This window comes from Microcaecilia unicolor, chromosome 1 (genome assembly GCF_901765095.1).
Source record: "Microcaecilia unicolor chromosome 1, aMicUni1.1, whole genome shotgun sequence".
In the NCBI taxonomy this organism is placed as follows: domain Eukaryota; kingdom Metazoa; phylum Chordata; class Amphibia; order Gymnophiona; family Siphonopidae; genus Microcaecilia; species Microcaecilia unicolor.
The window spans coordinates 84,010,177-84,034,016 of NC_044031.1; the positions used below are offsets into that span (position 1 = coordinate 84,010,177).

Below are 23,840 nucleotides of genomic sequence, written 5' to 3' on the forward strand. Positions count from 1 at the left end.
CAAAAAAGGACTTTGAGAAGAAATTAGCGTTGGAAGCAAAAATACATAGTAAAAACTTTTTTAGATACATTAAAAGCAGGAAACCGGCCAAAGAGTCGGTTGGGCCGCTGGACGAAAATGGTGTTAAAGGGGCGATCAAGGAGGACAAAGCCGTAGCGGAGAAATTAAATGAATTCTTTGCTTCGGTCTTCACCGAGGAGGATTTGGGGGGGACACCGGTGCCGGAAAGAATATTTGAAGCGGGGGAGTCGGAGAAACTAAACAAATTCTCTGTAACCTTGGAGGATGTAATGGGTCAGTTCAGCAAGCTGAAGAGTAGTAAATCACCGGGACCTGATGGTATTCATCCCAGAGTATTAATAGAACTAAAAAATGAACTTGCGGAGCTACTGTTAGAAATATGCAATCTGTCCCTAAAATCGAGTGTAATACCGGAAGACTGGAGGGTAGCCAATGTTACTCCGATTTTTAAGAAAGGTTCCAGAGGAGATCCGGGAAATTATAGACCGGTGAGTCTGACGTCGGTGCCAGGCAAGATGGTGGAGGCTATTATTAAGAATAAAATTGCAGAGCATATACAAAAACATGGACTGATGAGACAAAGTCAGCACGGATTTAGTGAAGGGAAGTCTTGCCTCACCAATCTAATGCATTTTTTTGAGGGGGTAAGCAAACATGTGGACAATGGGGAGCCGGTTGATATTGTATATCTGGATTTTCAGAAGGCGTTTGACAAAGTGCCGCACGAAAGACTCCTGAAGAAATTGCAGAGTCATGGAATCGGAGGTAGGGTATTATTATGGATTAAGAACTGGTTGAAAGATAGGAAGCAGAGAGTAGGATTGCGTGGCCAGTATTCTCAGTGGAGGAGGGTAGTTAGTGGGGTCCCGCAGGGGTCTGTGCTGGGTCCGTTGCTTTTTAATGTATTTATAAATGACCTAGAGATGGGAATAACTAGTGAGGTAATTAAATTCGCCGATGACACAAAATTATTCAGGGTCGTCAAGTCGCAGGAGGAATGTGAACGATTACAGGAGGACCTTGCGAGACTGGGAGAATGGGCGTGCAAGTGGCAGATGAAGTTCAATGTTGACAAGTGCAAAGTGATGCATGTGGGTAAGAGGAACCCGAATTATAGCTACGTCTTGCAAGGTTCCGCGTTAGGAGTTACGGATCAAGAAAGGGATCTGGGTGTCGTCGTCGATGATACGCTGAAACCTTCTGCTCAGTGTGCTGCTGCGGCTAGGAAAGCGAATAGAATGTTGGGTGTTATTAGGAAGGGTATGGAGTCCAGGTGTGCGGATGTTATAATGCCGTTGTATCGCTCCATGGTGCGACCGCACCTGGAGTATTGTGTTCAGTACTGGTCTCCGTATCTCAAAAAAGATATAGTAGAATTGGAAAAGGTACAGCGAAGGGCGACGAAAATGATAGTGGGGATGGGACGACTTTCCTATGAAGAGAGGCTGAGAAGGCTAGGGCTTTTCAGCTTGGAGAAGAGACGGCTGAGGGGAGATATGATAGAAGTGTATAAAATAATGAGTGGAATGGATCGGGTGGATGTGAAGCGACTGTTCACGCTATCCAAAAATACTAGGACTAGAGGGCATGAGTTGAAGCTACAGTGTGGTAAATTTAAAACGAATCGGAGAAAATTTTTCTTCACCCAACGTGTAATTAGACTCTGGAATTCATTGCCGGAGAACGTGGTACGGGCGGTTAGCTTGACGGAGTTTAAAAAGGGGTTAGATAGATTCCTAAAGGACAAGTCCATAGACCGCTATTAAATGGACTTGGAAAAATTCCGCATTTTTAGGTATAACTTGTCTGGAATGTTTTTACGTTTGGGGAGCGTGCCAGGTGCCCTTGACCTGGATTGGCCACTGTCGGTGACAGGATGCTGGGCTAGATGGACCTTTGGTCTTTCCCAGTATGGCACTACTTATGTACTTATTCCTTCAACATTATATAGTGCTCAACATAGAGAAATCCAATTTAGAATAATCACTAGATTGTACTTTTCCACCAAACAGGCCTTTTATGCTGGGTGCCTATTGGAACCCAAATGTCTCAAATGTGTTATTGCAGATCCGTCACTCTTCCATGCTTTATGGACTTCTCCCTGTATTGGGCTAAGGGTTATTGTGGTCAGTTGATACATAAATATTTCCCCTAAGGATATTTTATTGGGGTACATGGGGAGGAGGATTCCCTTCGGTGGACAGAACGACTTCTGATATATAAAGCTAGCATTATAGGTAAGCAATGTATATTGCAAAATTGGACACAGGGCACACCACCCTCTTTCTGACAATAGAGAAATGCACGACATATTCTAGTATTATTGGACGCCCGTGATGCTTGTCACATGGCAAATCGAAAAAAGAATTGGGGGCTGTTTGGAAACCCTATGTTCAATCCTTGTCAGGACCGGCACATAGTTTAATTTTGAATCAGATGACACTATAGAATAAACCAGACTAAAATATAATCTGTTCCTTACTTGGAGTGGGGGGGGTGGGGGAGACAGAGTGGAGAGGGGTTGGTGTGGAGATTTAATGAAATTCTATAGGGCAAAGAACTTTAACAGTCCAGGTTCCTCATTACTTGATCAATTCTATTATTAATGCTTGGGATTGTATTGTGGGGTGGGGGGGTTGTTTATTACTGTTTAGGGATAGGGAGAGGACTAAGGGGGGGATAGGAAATTAGGGGGGGGGAGATGTTTATGTTAAAATCTGATGACATTTGGCATTGTCATTACTCTGTAGGGATGATATACAACTGGTATTACCCTGGACACTGGATTTGTGTGTATTGGCTAATTTTTCATCAATAAAAATGTTTTACAACTAAAAGACATTAAAAAAAAAATTTAAAAACCCACAAATGTGGATAAAGGTGAGCCAGCTGATGTAGTATACCTATATTTTCAGAACGTTTTTTATAAAGTTCCTCATGAGAGACCCCCAAGAAAATTAAAAAGGCATGGAATAGGAGGCAATGTCATTCTCTGGATTAGGAATTGTACAGAAACAGAGGGTAGGGTTAAATGGCCATTATTCTCACTGGAGAAGGGTGAATATTTATTTTATTTTATTTATTGCATTTGTATTCCACATTTTCCCACCTATTTGCGGGCTCAGTGTGGCTTACAATACATTGTGAATGATGGAAATACAATGTGTTACAGTACGATTATGGATTACATTGTGAGGAGTTATGGGAAGACAAGTCAAGTCAAAACATCGTTTGGGGCGTAGTAACAATGGAATGTTACAATGGGGAGAAGATAGGGCGATAGAACAATAGCAAGAGAACATAAGGGTATAACAATTTTATATGTGGGTGGAGTTTTAATTGTGGTGAAAATACGGGGTAAGAGAATTCAGAAGAGAGTGTATTGATGCATTTCTATTAGTGTGTATGGACTTCATGTGTTTTGATCCTTGCAATAAATTTTCTCAAAGAGATCTCTTCAATCGTTTGTGGAAGTCGGTTAATTCGTAGATCGTTTTCAGGTTGCGTGGTAGTGTATTCCAGAGTTGCGTGCTCATATAAGAGAAGGTTGATGCATGCAGTACTTTGTATTTTATGCCTTTGCAGTTAGGGAAGTGGAGATTGAGGAAAGATCGGGATGATCTTTTAGCGTTTCTGGGTGGCAGGTCTATTAAATCAGACATGTATGCAGGGGCTTCACCGTGAATGATTTTGTGGACTAAGGTGCATACTTTAAAGGCGATACGTTCCTTGAGTGGGAGCCAGTGCAGTTTCTGACGTAAGGGTTTTGCACTTTCGTATTTTGGTTTTCCGAAGATGAGTCTGGCTGCTGTATTCTGGGCTGTTTGAAGTTTCCTCAGTATTTGTTCTTTGCAGCCTGCGTATAGTGAGTTACAGTAGTCCAGATGACTGAGTACGAGTGATTGCACTAGGCTGCGGAAGACAGATCTTGGAAAGAATGGTCTTATTCTTTTCAGTTTCCACATGGAGTAGAACATCTTTTTGGTTGTGTTGTTCGCGTGAGTCTCAAGTGTTAGGTGGCGGTCGATAGTGACTCCAAGGATTTTTAAAGTTTTGGAGATTGGCAGATGTAGTTTAGGTGTGTTAATAGCGGTAAATTTATTTGTGTTGTATTGGGAAGTAAGTATGAGGCATTGAGTTTTTTCTGCATTCAGTTTCAATCGGAATGCATCTGCACAGGTATTCATGATGTGTAGACTTTGGTTGATTTCGTTAATGTCTTGTTTGAAAGGAATATATATCGTTACATCATCTGCGTATATGTAAGGGTTAAGGTTATGATTTGATAGAAGTTTTGCCAAGGGGATCATCATTAGGTTGAAAATAGCTGGCGAGAGGGGGGATCCCTGCGGTACTCCACATTCAGGTGTCCATGCAGCAGACGTAGTTGAATTTGATGTGACTTGATATGAGCGCAAGGTTAGGAACCCCTTGACCCAGTTTAGGACATTGCCTCCGATGCCAAAATATTCAAGTATGTGTAATAGGATTCCGTGGTCAACCATATCAAAGGCACTTGACATGTCAAATTGTAAGAGGAGTATGTTGGTGCCGGTAGCAATCATTTGTTTGAATTTGGTCATTAGGGTAATTAGTACTGTTTCTGTGCTATGATTTGACCGGAATCCTGATTGGGTATCATGCAGTATTGAGAACTTGTTGAGATAATTTGTGAGTTGTTTGGTTACCATCCCTTCGGTTATTTTGGTTATTAGTGGTATAGATGCTACTGGTCTGTAGTTAGTTATTTCGCTTGCGTTTTTCTGTGTGTCTTTGGGTATTGGGGTGAGTAAAATTTTCCTTTTTCCTTTGGGAAAAGTCCATTTTGTAGCATGAAATTCACGTGGTTCGTTAGGTCTATTATGAATTGTTGAGGAGCTGATTTCATGAGGTTGTTTGGGCAGATATCTAGTTTGCAATGGGATTTGGCGAATCTTTTGAGCGTTTTAGAGATGAGGTCCTCTGACAGTAATTCGAATTCGGTCCAGATTCTGTCTGCTAGGTACATTCCGTCTTCTGGGTCTAGGTAGTTTAGGAGTGTGGCGTATTCAATAGGGCTGGTGGGTATTTTCAGTCGTAATTGTATAATTTTTTTTCTTGAAGTATTTCGCGAGGTTGTCGACCCCTGGTGTATCTTTGCTATTGTTTGTAACTGGTGTGGTGTCTAGAAATTTATTTACAAGGTAGAAGAGTTTGTGTGTGTCTTTGTAGTTTGGTCCAATCATTGTTTTGTAGTGTAGTCTTTTAATCTGTTTTATGGTATATTTGTATTTCCTCCGAAGTGATTTCCAGGCATTCAGTGTGTGTTCATCTTTCTTTTTGTTCCATGCGCATTCTAGCTTTCTGACTTGTGTTTTGAATTTTTTCAGCTCTTCGGTGAACCATGGATTTGATTTTTTCCTATGTGATGTTTTGGTTTGGATTGGGGCAATTGCGTCTAATGTTGTTTTGCATATGTCATCCCATTCTTGGAGGAATTGGATGGTGTCTGTATTTGTTGACCATTCATTTTGGTAGACCTATTGCCAGAATGTTGTGGGGTCTATTTTTCCTCTCGTGGTGTATGTTGTCCGTTCATGTTTGTTGACTGCGTTTTTGTGCATTTTTCGCCAGTGGAGGGAGACTTATGCTTTATGCTGGTCTGTCCATGGTGTGGGTGTCCATCTTGTGTCTGTAAGTAAGAGAGTTGAGTCTGAGTCAAATTTGTGTGTAATGATGTCTAGTGTGTGTCCCTTTACGTGTGTTGGTTGAGTGTTAGGTGTGTGTAAATCCCACAGTTTTAGGAATTCTTTGCATTCTTGTGTGCCTGTTGAGGTGTCGTCTTCGAGGTGTAGGTTAATATCTCCTATTATGAGGATGTTTGAGGCAGAGACACGTGTTTGAGATGAAGTCCATAAGTTGCGTTTGGGAGTATTTCCATTTTCCTGGTGGTCTGTAGAATAGGATTGCGTTGAGGTGTCCTTGTAGGTTTGGATGAGTGATTTTTGTCAAGGCGATTTCGAGTTGTGGTGAGGTGGATTCGCCAGTGGTTGTGATGGTGAACTCGGATTTGTAAATTATGGCTATTCCGCCACCTCTTTTTCCATTTCTTGTCCAGTGGGTGATTTTGTATTCCAGTGGGCATGTCTCTATGATGGCGGGGTCTGTAGGGCTGTGGAACCATGTTTCCATGATGAATAAAAGGTCTAGATTCTCTGTGGTGATCCAGTCTAGTATGTCTACTGAGTTGCTTACTGCTGATCTAGCGTTGATGTATCCTATTCGGATTGAGCGGTATGGTTCTGTAAGGAGGTTAGATGTGTTTATTTTTATTAATTGTCTGTTTCCTCGGCGGTTGGATTTGTCGTTTTTTTTTTTCTCTTTCTGTTGGTGGTGTTCGTATGTGGGGGGGGGTTCTTTAGGTTGGTTATTGTATTGTTGGTCTGGTGAGTTGTTAGTAGGTTGTACATAGAGTTGGTGTGGTTGGGTTGTTGTTGTGGTTGGGGGTGTGGTCCATGCGTGGTAGATTATGGGAATGAGGTAGATTATTATCAGTAGCTTGTTAGTGTTCATATTTATAATGCAATGCAATTAGAAACAGTTATAATCAGGCATTAAAAGCAATACATTTAGAAACAATTATAAGTAGGCGCTAAAAGCAGTGCAATTGAGACATGTAAAATATAACAATATCTAACAATATGAGCTTTACTTTACGCTCAGGCAGAGCAGCAAGCAGATCTTGCAATTAAACAGGCAGATAGAGTCTATTGCATTGTGATCAATGTCCTCAAGTGGAGCAAGCTAGTTCTGTTTTGCTGCAGCACTAATTAGAACAGCATGAGCGTGCATTAGGCATATAGTGATAATTAGATCGGTTAGAATATGAGCTAGGTCAATAGTTAGATCAGTAAGAATATGAACTTTACCTAACATTGTGACCTTACATGGCATTCAGGCAGAGCAAGGATGCAAGACGGCATATAGACAAGAACAAATAAATTGCAAGTGTGCTCTGGGTCGCTGAAGCAGTACCCCACAAATAAAGCAATGCCCTACAAATAGAGAGCAGAGCAGCGATACCTAGGTCAATGATTAGATCAATAAGAATATGAACTTCATTTATCACTGTGATCTTACATGGCATTCAGGCAGAGCAAGCATGCAAACAGGCAAATAGACAAAAACAGACAAACTGCAAGTGCGCTCTGGGTCGCTGAAGCAGTGCCCAAGCAGGGTCTCAGCAGCAGCAATCTTCGTTGGTAGCCTAGCAGCAATAGTTTCCTTCGGGTCTCCGCGTGACCTTCATCCCAGAGCACCCAAAGTGAAGGATCAGGATGGCGTGCATCCTGAGAGTGCGCAAGCAGCAAGGTCGCAAGCAGCTCAACAGCAACAAAATTCCCTGGGTACTTGGCTCGAGTTCTCCCGCACTGGAACGCCACGTTCGGGCGGTCCCCTGGCAGTTCTCGTTTAGGGCTTGCGATCCCGTGCGTGGCCGATCATGCAGCACTCCTCCACTTCGGATCGATCCAGTGTCTCCTCACGTCACGCCCCTTCCGGGCACGCGCGAATCTCCGAGGGCTTTCCTCAGCACTCTGACACGGACCCGGGTGGTCGGACTCGCAACGGTCTCCCGCGAAGGTCATCAGCTGGCAAGTTCGGCCAATTCCGGCACGGCTAGGCCTCGTCCAGTCGGAGCCCGCCGTATCCACAAGGTAGGCCGACGGCCGCAGCTCTCCCTAGATCGCTCGGGCTGGAGCCTCAGCAAGATCTTCCCGGTCCGCCGGTACCTTACCAGTCGGATTCAGCACCTCGACTCGGACCAGGGTGGCCAGACCCGCACCGGTCTCCCACGAGGTCGTTGGATGGTGAAGTTGGCCGATCCCTGCGCGGCCTGGCCTCGTCCAGTCGGGACCCGCCGCAACCACGAGGTAGGCCGACGGCTGCGGTTCGCCCCGGATCGTTTGCTCGGGCTAGAGCATAGCAATCTTCCCGTTCCACCGGTGTTTCACCAGTCGGCTCCCCCTCAACTCTGGTCCATTCCAGTTCAGTCGTTGGAGGTCTTGGATGGCTCAGGCAGGTCCTCTTCCTCGGGTTCTCGGAGCTCGTTCCGGAGCTCCTTACATGTCGGCCATCTTAAGTAACTTTAAGTAACATTGAATAGTGCAGTGCCACAGGGATATGTACTGGGACTGATGCTATTTAACATATTTATAAATCATCTGGAAAATGAAAAGATGGAGTGAGGTGATTAAATTTGCAGATGAGACAAAACTATTCAAAAGTTGTCAAAACACAAGCGGATTGTGAAAAATTGCAGTAAGACCTTAGAAAACTGGCAGACTGGGCATTCAAATGGCTGATGAAATTTAATGTGGACAAATGCAAAGTGATGCACATTGGGAAGAATAATCTGAATCAGTTAACTGATGCTAGGGTCCACCTTAGAAGTCAGCACTCAAGAAACAGATCTAGGTGTCATTGTAGACAATATGCTGAAATATTCTGCCCAGTATGTGACGGCAGCAACAGCCAAAAAAGCAAAACGAATTATTAGGAAAGAGATGCAAAATATGACCAACATTATTATAATGTCTCTATCACTCCACGGTGTGACTTCACCTTGAGTATTGCATTCAATTCTGGTTGCCGTATCTCAAAAAAGATATAGCAGAATTAGAAAAGGTTCAAAGAAGATCGACCAAAATGATAGAGAGGATGGAATTCCTCTCACATGAGGAAAGGTTTAAGAGGTTAGGGCTCTTCAGCATGGAGAAGAGACAGCTGAGGGGGGATATGATTGACGTCTATAAAATCTTGACCCCCCCCCCCCCCCACGTGTACTAAGCCACGCGACAATGCCGACACATCCCATTCAAAGTAAAAGGGCCGTGTCGGCATTAGATAATAGCTTAGTAAACAAGGGGGTGAGCTGTGTAGAAGTGAATCAATTTTAAGTGCAAAGACCAGGGGAAACACGATGAAATCACATGGAAATATTTCCTCCTTTTTGTTTTAAAAGTAATTTTTCACTCAAAGAATAGTTAAGCTGTGAAAGTCGCTGAAGGAGAATGTGGTAACAGCAGTTAGCATATCTAGGTTTAAATAAGGTTTGGAAAGGTCCTGGAGGAAAAGTCCATAGTCTATTATTGAGATGGACATGGGGGAAGCCACTGTTTGCCCTGGGAGTGGTAGCATGAAATGTTACTATTAACTGGATATCTGCCATGTACGTGTGACCTGGATTGGCCACTGTTGGAAATAGGATACTGGGTTAGATGGACCATGATCTGACCCAGTATAGCTATTCTTATGTTCTTATGCATTTCTTGCCTTTGATTCAGAATATCGCTGCACCCTTATTGATGGGGGAGTGTTGTGCTGCCCTCATATTATGCCCTAGCTGGCTAAACTGCACCAGCTGCCAGTGGCATATCGGATTTGATTCAAAATTCTGCTTATAATTCATAACGCTTTTTAACAGGATGTGCTATTTCATAATCATAGATGAATTGGCGGTTTGTAAACTTTCTTTTCTCTACTATGGGCTGTATGGAGTGGAATTTCCTGCCTATTACAGTTAGGAAGTTGACCAAGATGAAGACCTTCAAGGCAAAATTGTGGTTGCATCTGGTATTAACTGTGGAGATGTTCATAGCATTTGGCTTCAATTAAGGTCAGTTATGGGGAGGGTAGTAATAAAGTTCTGTACATATGGAAAAAAGAAATGAGGAGCCCTGTTATGTGAATATAGGTTTGCTGTATTTTGTTTTTATTTGGTTCTATTATTATTATGGATGTGATTTTATCTGCCTTGAACAGGTGAACTTTAAGTGAATAAATTATTATAAACCTCCAACAAAATGTCAATTTCTTAATTCTGCCTTAACAGCCAACAGATGAGTGGATATTCAAAATTCCTTTTTAACCAGATATCAAATAAGCACACACAGCAAAGTTATTCACCTGTAGCAAATGTTCTCCGAGGACAGCAGGACATGTCTTCTTACAATTGGGTAATGTCATGTCAACAGAGCACCTGTGCGGATGCTACCCAGCGCTCTATAGCTTTAAGAGATTTTTGGCAGCAACCCACTGTGTATGCACAAGTGCCTTCCTGCTCAGGATCACTAGTATATACCGCAGCATAAAGAATTTAACTCCTAAGGGAGGAAGGATGGATGTAAGAACACATGTCCTGCTGTCCTTGGATAACACCTGCTACAGGTGAGTAACTTTGCTTTCTCCAAGGACAAATAGTACATTAATTCTTACAACTGGGAATCCCTAGCTACCAGGCTCACCGAAAACAATGCAAGAACAATAGGGACTTGCAACTACAAGGCCAGCCAAAACCAATCTACCTGAAACTACATACAAACTATTGTGGAGGTGCAGCCTGGAACAGAATAAACAATCTACCTGAAACTACATACAAACTGTTATGGATGTGCAGCCAGGAACAGAACAAAAATGGGTATAGGAGGCTGCAGTTGGATTCTAGTCACCAAACAAAATTCTGCAGGACAGTCTGACCAAACCAGCTGTCACGTAGGGCAGCTTCTCCAGGCACTGAGATGTGAATGCGTGGATAGAAGACCACGTTGTAGCTCTTCAAATCTCCTGAATAAGGCTATCAAGTGGGCTACCACCACGGCCACTGATCTGACATTATGAGTCATGACAAACCTCCAGAGTCAGCTGGGTGGACTGCCTATAGGCTTTTGTCTGCTCCAGATAAGCCAAGGTTCGCTTGCAGTCCAATGTGTGCTGTGCAATTTCACCAGGATGGCATGAGGTTTTAGTAAAACTGCTAGCAGGATGACTAAGATGGAACTCTACCACCACCTTAGGAAGGAATTTAGGATGATTGCAGAGGACTACTCTATTATGGTGAAATCTTGTGGAAGGTGGATCAGCTACTAGGGCCTGAAGCTCAATGATTTTACAAGCTGAAGTGACCACCAATAAACACATGACCTTCCAGGTCAGGTACTTCAGATGACAAGAATCAAGTGGCTCAAAAGGATGAGGAAATGTTGAGGTCCCATGACAATGTGGGAGGTTGAGGCGGGGCTTTGTCAACAAACCTCTCATAAAGCGAACTAGAGGCAGTACAGTGATGGGTTTACCCCCTACACGGTGATAAGCACCAATTTCACAGAGGTGAACACTTACATAGCTGGTTTTCAAATCAGACTCAGAGAGAAGCAGAAGGTATTCAAGCAGGTTTTATATAGGACAAGTGAAAGGCCTTAAAAGTATAACACCTCTTGGTGGAATCTTTTCTGGAAGCCAACAGGACTTTGGAAACATTCTCAGGCAGTTGCAGAGATGCAAATTCCAGGTCGTGAAGATCAGAAAAAGAGGGAAAAACATGAACCTCGGCCAATAAGGCACTACAAAGATCATGGTCCTCTAGTCCTGCTTAAGTTTCAGCAGAGTTTTCCTATAAGAGGAACTGAAGGATATGTATACAAGAGATCCTTCCCTCCAATGTAGTAGGAAAGGCATCCAGTGCAAGTCTGTCATGTGACCAGAGTTTGGAGCAGAGCTGAGGGATATCTTGAGATGAGTGGCAAAACGATCCACCGAGGGGGTGCTCCACAATCAGATGACCTTGCAGGCAATGCTCATGTTGAAACCACTCATGCAGTATGCCAGACTGTTCTGTTCTCCAACCAGATATATAGCTCACCGCATGTGGGCCCCTGTCACATCCCAACCACTTCCTGACACAAGGGGTAGGAAACTGTAACCTCCTGCTTAACATATAAAAATTGCAACCTGGTGGTCCATATGAATTAGAATGATTTGGTTCAGCAGCCGATCTCTGAAAACCTTTAGAGCATTCCACATTGCCCACAGATCTAGAAGGTTGATAGGGAGAGAGAGATGGGACTTGATATACCGCCTTTCTGTGATTACAACGTGGTTTACATATTATATACAGGTACTTATTTTGTACTTGGGGCAATGAAGGGTTAAGTGACTAGCTCAGAGTCACAAGGAGTTGCAGTGGAAATCGAACCAAGTTCCCCAGGATCTAAGTTCACTGCACTAACCACTAGACTACTCCTCCACTGATGTGAAACTTGGTCTCCTGAGGAGACCAAAGTTCCTGAGTGTGAAGCCTATTTACATGAACTCCCCACCCCAGGTTGGATGGATCCATTGGGTGCCCCTCAAATTAAGCCAAGACATGGTAGTGACGTGCACAGTGAAGGCCATGTGGCCTATAAAATCTCAGTATCTGCCAAGTCATGACTTGCTGGCTGCTCTGAACCTGCATAGTGATGACTACAAGGGCATCTGCCTGAGCCAGAAGCATGTAGGCTCGAGCTTCTACCATGACTAGCAGGGCTTCTATGTACTCTAAACATTGAGCTGGAAGTGACAGGACTTGGGTTAGTTTATAACGAAGTCAACAACCACCCAAACAGTACCAGTTGCATAAGTAAGAAAACAAGAGGGAGAAAGAGAATTCACTAACTGTGCTGAAAGACCTCACTTCAAACTTTCAATGATTATAACATGATCAAGTTTGAGCTATCTGGGATGAACCCGCAATGGAATGTACTAGAGTTGCATTTAATTTTCAAAGGGCAACTATAATAAAATGAAGAAAATAAAAGGATCCGCTGCTAAGCTTAGAACACTAAATTTAATTTTCAAAGGGCAACTATAATAAAATGAAGAAAATAAAAGGATCCGCTGCTAAGCTTAGAACACTAAATTAGGCGTGGACGTTATTCAAAAATAACATCTTGGAAGCCCAGACTAGATGAATTCCACGTATTTGCAAAGGTGGAAAAAAGAGAAAACAGCCAGCATGGTTAAAAGGTGAAGTAAAAGGCTAGTGCAGCCAAAAGATTTTTCTTCAAAGAATGGAAAAAGGACCCAAATGAAGAAAATAAGAAGCAACATAAGCACTGGCAAGTCAGATGCAAAGCATTAATAAAGAAGTCTAAAAGAGAATAAGAAGAGAAAATTGCTGCAGAGTCAAACTCACAAATTTTTTCAGGTACATCAGAAACAGAAAGCCTGTGAGGGAATCTGTGGAACCGTTAGATCATGAAGAAGCAAACAGGGCGCTCAAGGAGGACAAGGCCATAGTGGAGAAACTGAATTAATTCTTTGCTTCGGTCTTTATGGAAGAAGATGTAAGAGATCTGTCCATATCGGAAATGGTTTTCAAGGGTGATGATGAGGAGCAGAAAGAAATCTCAGTAAACCTGGAAGATGTACTGAGCTAAAACAGTAGTAAATCACCTGGACTGGATGGCATACATCCAAGGGTACTCAAAGAACTCAAGCATGAAATTGCTGATCTGCTATCAGTAATATGTAACCTGTCGTTAAAACTGTCTGCAGTACCTGAAGATTGGAGGGTGGTCAACGTGATGCTGATTTTTAAAAAGGGTTCCAGGGGTGATCCAGGAAATTACAGACTGGTAAGCCTGACGTCAGTGCCGGGCAAAATAGTGGAAACTATAACAAAGAATAAAATTACAGAACACATAGACAAATATGGTTTAATGGAACAGAGTGAGCATGGATTCAGCCAAAGGAAGTCTTGCCTCACCAATTTGCTTCATTTCTTCAAAGGTGTGAATAAACATGTGCATAAAAGTGAGCCAGTTGATATAGTGTATCTAGATTTTCAGAAAGCTTTTAATAAAGTTCCTCATGAGAGACTCCTGAGAAAATTGAAGAGCCATAGGATAGGAGACAAGGTTCTGGTGTGGATTAGGAACTGGTTATTAGACAAAAAACAGAGGGTACGGTTAAATGGTCATTTCTCTCAAAGGAGAAGGGTGGAGTGCTGCAGGGATAAGTACTGGGAGCGGTGCTATTAAACATATTTATACATGATATGGAAATCAGAACAATGAGTGAGGTGATTACATTTGCAGATGATACAAAACTATTCAAGGTTGTTAAAATACATGAGGACTGAAATATTGCAGGAAGACCTTAGGAAATTGGAAGACTGGGCATCCAAATGGTAAATGAAATTTAATGTGGACAAATGCAAGGTGATGCATAACGGCAAGAATAATCCGAATCATAGTTACCTGATGATAGGGTCCACCTTTGGGGTCAGCACTCAAAAACAAGATCTAGGTGTCGTTGTAGATAACATGCTGATATCTTCTGCTCAGTGTGCTGCGGCAGCGGACAAAAAAGCAAACAAAGCTAGGAATTATTAGGAAAGGGATGGTGAATAAGAACAAAAATACTATAATGCCTCTGTATCGCTTCATGGTGCAACCGCACCTTGAGTATTGCATTCAGTTCTGGTTGCCATATCTCAAAAAAAAGATATAGCGGAATTAGAAAAGGTTCAAAGAAGAGCAACCAAAATGATAAAGGGAATGGAACTCCTTTCGTACGAGGAAAGGCTAGAGAGGTTAGGGTTCTTCAGCTTGGAAAAGAGACTGATGAAAGGAGGTATGATTGAAGTGGCACCCTATCAAAAGAAACCAGACAAAAAAGTTCCAAACAAAAAAAGTTCCAGACATAAAAGTCCCTGACAAAATAGACTCCTGACAAAAGGGCCTGATGAAATAGATTTACTAAGAAAGTCCACGGCTTGTCACTTGAAAGTCCTGGCACCTGCCTACGGCTTGACTTCACTATCCACACTTGGTATCTAGTGAGAATCATAAATCTGCTTGACAAGATAATCCAGCTTGATTAAGGAGGTTTCCCTGCCCTGTTTTGTGTAGAGTATTTTGTCTTGGGGTTTGTTTGTTTTTTTTTTTTTTGGGGGGGGGGGGGGGGGGGGGATTTGTCATGGTCTTTTTTGGTTTCGTCTGTTTTGTCGGGTTTTTTTTTTTGTCATGGTCTATTATGTCAGGGTGCCGATTGAAGTCTACAAAATCCTGAGTGGTGTAGAAGTAGTAGAAGGAAAGCGATTTTTTACTCATTACAAAAGCAGAAATACTAGGGGACACTCAAGGAAGTTACATGGAAATACTTTTAAAACAAATAGGAGGAAATATTTTTTCACTCAACGAATAGTTAAGATCTGGAACTCTTTGCCGGAGGATGTAGTTAACTAAGGTTAGCATTATCTGGGTTTAAAAAAAAGGTTTGGACAAATTCCTGGAGGAAAAGTCCATAATCTGCTATTGAGATAGACATGGGGAAGCAACTGCTTGCCCTGGGATTTGTAGCATGGAATGTTGCCATGATCTGGGTTTCTGCCAGATACTTATAACCTGGCTTGGCCTCTGTTGTAAACAGGATACTGGGCTAGATGGACCATTGGTCTGACCCAGTATGGCTACTCACGTTCTTATGATTCCTTTTTCTTTCAGTGGTCAACTTAAACTTCCATAATTTTCTGTGTGTTTTATATTGTATGGGTGTACCAGGATAAGTGCTTGTTTTTTTGCTCTATGAGGCACTTGTTCACAAATGTTATGGTAGCACCGTAAAGTTAAGGAAATTGAAGTTTCATAATTAACGAGCGTATTGTCACATGCTGTATAAAACACACAGAAAAAGTACGGGAGTTCTTTTTAAGTTGACCAATGAAAGAAAAAGGAACCAAATGCAGAAAGATTGGAGAGGTCTTTCAGCACAGTTACTGAGGTCAGTCTCTTCCTGTCATCTGCATGTGTTCATTTCATTCTCTTATTTATATGACTTGGTGCTGTTTGGGTTGCTGTTGACAACACTTTTTAGCACAGAGTGTTCACTGTTCATGTGGTTTTGTGTAGCTCCAACACCTGAATATTCTCTGCATAGACTCTTGAGCTCCTTCTTTTGACGTACTGTTGAACAGCCAACCATCCAAGTAAGGCAACATACACCCCTAGTTTGCACAGTGATGCTGAAACTACGGCGAGGCATTCCGTGAAACTCTGGGAGTGGACATGAGGCCAAACAGTAGGACATGGTACTGGTAGTGGTGTTTCTCTACTCAAAACCAGAGATAACTCCTGTGATTCGTGAGTGTAAGCATCCTTTAAATCCAGAGAGCATAGCCAACTGTTTTTCTGAATCATGGGAAGACGGGAGCCCAGGGAAATCCTGAACTTTTCTTTGTCCAGGGCCCTTAGTCTAGGATGGGACAACCCTATGTCCACCCCCCACAAAAAACATTTTCTTGGGCACAAAAAAGTAATTGGAATAGAATCCCTTCCCTTCATCCCCTGGTGGAAAGGGCTTGACCTCGACCTCATGGGCCTTGAGAAGGGAGGAGAGTTCCTCTGTGAGCACTTCCCTGTGCTGAGAGCTGAAGAACGTCACTACTGGTGAGCAATTTGGAGGTTTGCTCTGCCCGGACTATTTGTAGAACCCACTGGTCTAAGGTTACAAGGGGCCACCTTTCCTGGAAAAATTTAGTCTCCCTCCCACCAATAGGTCACCCAGGATTGACACTTTCATTGCAGCTACGCTCTCCTGGAGCCAGTCAAAAGCCCATTTCTTTTTTTTTTTTTCCATATTTTTATTAAAGGTTTTCAAAGTACAGCAGCAGCAAATAATACACAACAGAAGCGAATACACAAAAGCGAACTAAAACACACACAAAAAAAGACATCATGGCATCTGAGGGAGCTTGCTAAGTTTTTGGGTCTGCTGCTGCCGAGGACAGGAGTACTGGGCCTAGTGTGGGCAAGCAAAAGAAATAATCCTATGCCTTTGAGAGTAATAGGAACCTCTCCAATACCCTCTTGAAAACCTCTGGCATGTGGAGAATGCAGGAGGAGGAGGTCAAGACAGGACTTGATGGTATCAGTATGCTTTTTGATGAGGTCAGCAACCTCTTCCACCTTATCATCAAAAAGATTATCGCCTAGGCAGGGACATTTACCAGCCTCTCCTGAACTACAGGTTAGAATTCAGAAACCTGCATTTACACCCCTAAAGCAGAGAGCCGGGACACAATTATCAAAAGAATCATTACTGCCCCTAGCCAGATCTTTCAGCACTCCTTCTGCTCACTGGCCATCTAGTGAAGCTTTGCAACCTGCTCTAGTGTGAGGGTATTAGAAAAGTCGAGCACACTGGACATAAAGGACTTCAAGTATAGGTTCGTGTAGAGAAGTAGGCCTGGATGTGGGAAATAAGCAGAAACTTGAAAAACCTTCCTCCCAAAAGAGTCCAGAATCCAAGTGTCTCTGTCTGGAGGAGCCGAGGCCTGAGACTTGGCAAACTCCTGACCCCTGGCCCATTTGAGAGTGGATTCGACTAGCATGGAGTGATGGGGCAATTGAGACTTCTCTAATCTGGGAACCTTCTGGACTCTAAATGTAAGGTGCCACCTGCAGAGAGAGAGAGGGGGGTCTCCCAGTTCTTCATCTGTGCATCCCACAGGACACTGAACAAGGACTTGCACAGCCTCCTTCAGAGGAGAATCTAAGTCCAGAACATTTAAACAACTCAGCCCTGGGCTGATCCTCCATGTTCAACTGAAATGGAATGACAGCCGCCATTTCCTTGACAAAGCCAGAAGAGGAAAGTTCCACTGGTGGGGACTTTTTTCTCTCCTATGGAGTACTCAGCTTCCTCCTCAGAAGCCCAGGAGGGGTCTGTATCAGATTCAGCAAAACAACTCACTACAAGACATCCGAGTCACTGCCTGCCTCAGTCTACTAGAAGCAGGCCCAGGCCTCAATGGTAGTCGCTGAGGTGCAGATTGTCCCCAATACTCCAAGACAGCTTCCTCCCCTGAAACAGTGTGAGTCACTGCATCGGGTGGTGCTGACAGACATCCAGCAACACACCATATCAGTGACTGCCTAATAGGCAGGGCATGAGCATCTAGGACAGGCTGGAGTGACTCCACGGTTGATAACGCCCTCAATGCCTCTGCACTGTGCCCTGCAAGGAGGTACCCTAGCTTCTCCTAGAGCATGGCTCAGATCTGCTTCTTGAGGACAGGCATTGGAAAAGGCTGGTTCGGTGCCAGTGTAGAAGCAGCCTGATAAATTGTGTTGAATAGAAGCAGGGTCATGGCCACAAGGAGACCAGCATGTCAGTACCACAACCATGAGGGGAAGTGCTCTTCCCAACATCAATGCTTCTTGGGTTCTGGCAATGTCAATGCCCCAGAGCTCCTGGCACCGTGCATTGAACAAAACCGATGTCAATGCTTCTTGACCTTCAACCAGTGCTTGGAATTGCAGTCTCTCAATACCAATGTCAAATCCACACATATCCTCAGTGTCAGGTCCAATGCAGATTAGGAACTGGTAGCAGGCCCTGATACCTATGTCGAGGCACGCAGTGACCTCCTCAATGGCAACGCATTCCCAGTGTCCAATGCAGCTCCAACAACCATGTGGACCGCTGCTGAAGTCAATGGACTGGACTTGGAAAGCCTAAAAAGTCTCTCTCTCTTGTTGGGCTTGCCTCCCCTCCTATGTACTTTTCTGCATTTTTAAACAGAGGGGAACAGTCAAGAGGCATCATGATCAGCGGCCCAGGCACCCCAAACATTAATTGTGGGGGTCTATACTAGAAATGACCCCACCACATTTGATACATCTCTTGAAGCCACTGGGAAGAAAATAGATCAGCCTAAATCAAATGTTTCAATGGGGAGGAAAAAGGACTTTACAGAAAAAACCCAGCTAGTGCTCAGGTCTAAGCAGGCCTCAAGCTGAAAAATAAAGGGAACTTAAACTGCCACAAAACTAAGTAAAAACTAAACTGGGTAGGAAAAAGGATTAAAGAGAAAAATATGAAGAAAAAAGGGGTACTTCTCGCGAGAAAAGCACTTTAAAATTTAACAAAAGTGCTGAGGAGAGCTCACAGAAATATGACCTCTCTGCTCCATGGAAAAACAAAGACTAATGGTCCCATGCGTTCACACTGGGCAGAAAGAAACTTGCACAAGCATGGTGGGACACTGCCAAAAGAGTAGTGTACACACCAGGGTTCCATCTGATGACATCACCCAATTGCTTGTCCATGGAAAAAATTCACTTTCCAAAAACAAAATTGGAGAATGTACGCATAAAGTAATGGATTAACTCAAATTTAAATAATTTGTTCACCTACCTAGATAAACAGAACTCCAGTGTTTTTTTAAGCAATTCACGCAAGTCTTCCTGACCTTCCAGCTGAAACTGTTCATTTCCTCCTTAATGAGAAAAAGAGAAAAAAGTAATAGAAATAATGATGTCAAAAAATATCACATTGTACTGCAGAACGTGGGAAGTCAAGCGCACAGTTTTATAAAAATGTCTTCAGTTTCAAATAAAAAAACTTTTAGATCATCTGTTTTCTTTTTTCATCACAAGATAAAATTGTCTCTAATTATAGATCAGTATACTTGGCAAAACCAACTTGAGCTCCATATACACTGATTCCCATGATATACTACTACAGGGCTCATTTCCCAAACAGAAAAACCAAAAGCAGCATAAAGCAGCAGATGGACATTTTTCTTGCAAAAACATCCAAAAATCACTATTTTTGAAACAAGTTTTACTATGCAGTTTGTCTACAGAGCATCCAAATCACGTGTTGGGGCATGTTGGAGGCAGGATCTGTGTGTTCCCACAACTTGGTAGTTTTTCTGTCATAATGGAACAAAGCAAAAATGACCAGGGCTAAAAGTTGGACATTTTGGTCTGGATCTGTTTCAGTCAAGACTAAGGTGCCCTAAATGACCAGATAACCACTGAAGAGATTATGGCATGCCCCCCTTTACTCCCTCAGTGGTCACCAACCTCCTCCCACCCCTAATTCCACCCCCCCCCCCCCCCAAAGATGTGAAAGAAACAGTACATACCAGCTCCTAATACAGCATCCAATGTTATGGCCAGTCCTATTAGAGCAGTAAGCAGGTCTTTCAAATAGCCTAGTGGTCTGTACAATGCACTGTAGATAAGGGGACCCAGGCCCATATCCCACTAACTGGTATACTTGTGGTAGAAAGTGTGAGCCCTCCAACAAAAATCTACTATACCCAACTGTACACCACTGAGTAGCCAAGTGGTTAGTGCAGTGGACATTGATCCTGGGGAACTGAGTTCAATTCCCACTGCAGCTCCTTGTGACTCTAGGCAAGTCACTTAACCCGCCATTGCCCCTGGTACAAAATAAGTACCTGAATATATGTAAATCGCTTTGAATGTAGTTGCAAAAAAAACAAAAAAAACTCAGAAAGGCAGTATATATCAAGTCCCATTTCCCTTCCCTACAATACCCTTTATGCCTGCAGGTGTTGCCTATATGTGAGTACATTTAATTTTTGGTGGGTTTTGGAGGGCTCCCCATACAATATAAGGTGGTAACAATGAGATGTGTACCTGGGACCTTTTACACGGTCCACTGCAGTGCCCCCTAGGGTGCCCCACTGCTCTGTTTAGATGTCTGTGTGGCCAGTCTAATAAGAATGCTGGACCCCTATACATCCCAATGGCATAAAGAGGGAGATTTTATATATGACGTCTGGAAAATCCGCACGGAAATCATTTTCGCCTAAGCGTATTCTTTAACGGTGTTTCCCAACTTCTTCAAGCCAAGTACCCTGTAAGCCTAACAAATTTCAACCAATCACCTCCAACCACTGATCAGCAGGAATTTTGAAATGGACATTATTAAATTGTTAATTAACTTGGCAACATATATAACACACAGATCATTCGACATGGTGTTCAGAACAAGACAGTTATATTTCACTCCCATATAAACTGTTTGGCCTCTTGACAGCTGGTATGTTCTTACAATCTGAGTAAAAATGAGCAATGATATTTATAGATTGGGTCACTTTACAAAAAACAAGAGAAAACATTCTCCACAAAAGTGAATAGCTTCCCCATAGTGACCAGTCAGATTCCTTGTTTCAGAAGAAACTTGACTGGTCAAAATGGGAAACTTCTCCACTTTTGTGAATACATTATTTTTTTCTAAATAAACAGTCCCCAATGATCCAAGGCACTTTTCTATGCATATAACAAATGAAAACTAATAGCACACAGTAACAACACAGAACTGCAAACTCCTCAGAATATGGAAGGAATGCAACTACTTAAATGCAAAGTGTGGCCTGTTACCTCTTTAGTATTCTGTGATTAGAAAATCGACACAGATATCATTATTTGTAAACTCACACCATTGCTGAAAAGTCTCACTGTCTGGTCTCCTCCTGTACTGTGTTCATTATTAAAAGAGGCCCCCAAACCTGCCTGGCATCACCACCTACACCAAAGACAGAAGAGGACTTAGTCCTGGAGTGCACCAACTTTCGGCAGTATTCTGTTGTGATCTCAGAAACCCATGAATCTTATCTTCGCTTGGAAATCCTCAGCAGATGGTAGGTTTCTGTCTGCAACTTCTCTCTTATCACTGTCCAGACATTCTGAATGCCATACAAGTCAGGGGAACTCCCTGGACACAGACCAGTGACATGATAGCCAGAGTCTATCTGCCACTTTGTAACAGGTTTTGTGTCATGGCAACATTCTCCATCAAAACAGATATTGCCATGAAATTTGGTAGCTGCTGTTTCAGAACACCAAGATAAACTTGGCCATTGATTGTTGTGACCTTGGGCATTATCCCTATCACAGCAACCTACAGCTAAGACAGAACCCCAAAACATGACTGTTGCAACCTTTTTCAACGTAGATACCAGGTATTTTGCATTGTAATGCATGTTTAGTGCTCTTCTCACATGCCTCAAAATCCATTGAGGATCTCCAGATAAAAAGATCTCCAGATGCATGGTTTTACGAGATCACAACAAAATACTGCCAAAAGTTGGTGACCTCCTTCAGGACTGCAAGGACTTCCACCCCTCAAGAAAACAAGATGAAGAGCTTAGCAGACCCAAGATATCACAATTGTTGCAGTTGTCAGGTAAGTTCCACTCACTCAGATGCAAGACCTGGACAACTGCAACAATCATGACGCCAGCCACAGAAGCCTAAGAGTCAACAGAACCAACATATCTCCTTTCAACCCCAGAGAAACATCGAGGGGCTTGGCAGCCAGGGTTCTGGAGTTGGACTCGGAAAATATTTCGGGTGGAGTCAGAGTCAGTAAAACTCATAATATACCATTTAAAAATACACACACACATCTATATAAATAATTCTCACCTCAAACATTCTGAAGCTCACACTGTGGCAGGGAAACACTGAAGTCCTGCACTTAGGCTGTCACCACTCATGCACCACTCACTCTCACTGATAGACCCGCCCGCAGCCATGCCCCTTCCGCACATAATTCGCTACCTCAACGTTCTAATGAAGCTGCAAATTCCGGTTTTTGAGGTAGCAGAGATCGTAATTTTTCCTGAGGTGGCAGAGATCGGAATTTTTCTCCATGACTGTTTGCTCCGCCCTCGCATCAAACGTCGCATCGCTCCACCCTCGACGTCATCACGTTTGACGTGAGGGCGCCGTTTCACCTGCAGGGCCATCGGGCAACGGGGAGTCAGCTGTTCGCCCAAAACCACAAACATCAGACTAACGCAAGGCATGAGGCAGGCAGCCTGAAGGTCGGAGGCAGCGAGGGAGCCAGCCAGCCAGCCAGCCCGTCTCCATGTGGCACTGTGGGGGGGGGGGGGGGGGCCCACGACCCTGAAGCACGGAGGGTAATGCCAGGAAAGGGCCTTGCTAGCGCCCGTTTCATTGGCCTCAGAAACGGGCCTTTCTTACTAGTATATATATCAGTAGAAGTCAGGGCTGGAGTCAGAGTCAGACAACAGAAAAATAGAGTTGCATAGCCCTGTTGGCAGCCCCAACTTCAACCCCAGAGAAATAAGAGGAGCTTAACAGCTTCATCATATCAACTCTCAGTGTAAGGTGATAAGTTGGGGCAACCAAGCCCCTCTTGTTTCTCTTGAGGCTGGAAGGATTCCCAACCCCATCCCCTAGAAAGCAAGATGGGCTCAGGGGCCCCAGGATATAACTACCATCCTCAAACAACAAGAGAAGCAGCTCTATTCACCTAATGACACATGCCTACCTCATACTCACATATAGTAACATAGTAACATATTAGATGACGGCAGAAAAAGACCTGCATGGTCCATCCAGTCTGCCCAACAAGATAAACTCATATGTGCTACTTTTTGTGTATACCTTACCATGATTTGTACCTGTCCTTTTCAGGGCACAGACTGTGTAAGTCTGCCCAGCACTATCCCCGCCTCCCAACCATCAGCCCCACTTCCCACCACCGGTTCTGGCACAGACCGTATAAGTCTGCCCAGCACTATCCCTGCCTCCCGCCACCGGCTCTGCCACCCAATCTCGGCTAATCTCCTTAGGATCCATTCCTTCTGAACAGGATTCCTTTATGTTTATCCCACGCGTGCTTGAATTCTGTTACCGTTTTCATTTCCACCACCTCCCGCGGGAGGGCATTCCAAGCATCCACTACTCTCTCCATGAAAAAATACTTCCTGATATTTTTCTTGAGTCTGCCCCCCTTCAATCTCATTTCATGTCCTCTCGTTGTACCTCCTTCGCATCTCCGGAAAAGGTTCGTTTGCGGATTAATACTTTTCAAATATTTGAACGTCTGTATCATATCACCCCTGTTTCTCCTTTCTTCCAGAGTATACATGTTCAGGTCATCAAGTCTCTCCTCATACGTCTTGTAACGCAAATCCCTTACCATTCTCGTAGCTTTTCTTTGCACCGCTTCAATTCTTTTTACATCCTTCGCAAAGTACGGCCTCCAAAACTGAACACAATACTCTAGATGGAGCCTCACCAACGACTTATACTCGCACTTTCCTCCTCTCTGCCCCACCACATTTTCTCCATGTTTGTTTCCCCAAACATCTCTCTACTGTCCTGTCCCTTTGCAGAAATTCATATTTATTCCCTTTTTTCCCCATCCTGTCCCTTGCCATCTTG

General features: G+C 43.4%; 1 protein-coding gene across 1 annotated transcript in view; it reads right to left on the reverse strand.

Annotated features, from left to right (window-relative positions):
• LOC115467117 (la-related protein 4B-like) overlaps positions 1-23,840 on the reverse strand; it is a 361,916-nt gene that overhangs the window by 265,772 nt on the left and 72,304 nt on the right. The window contains exon 5 of the mRNA XM_030198824.1: positions 19,021-19,102. Coding sequence (XP_030054684.1) covers positions 19,021-19,102 — 82 coding nt within the window. The remainder of the gene's footprint in view (positions 1-19,020; positions 19,103-23,840) is intronic.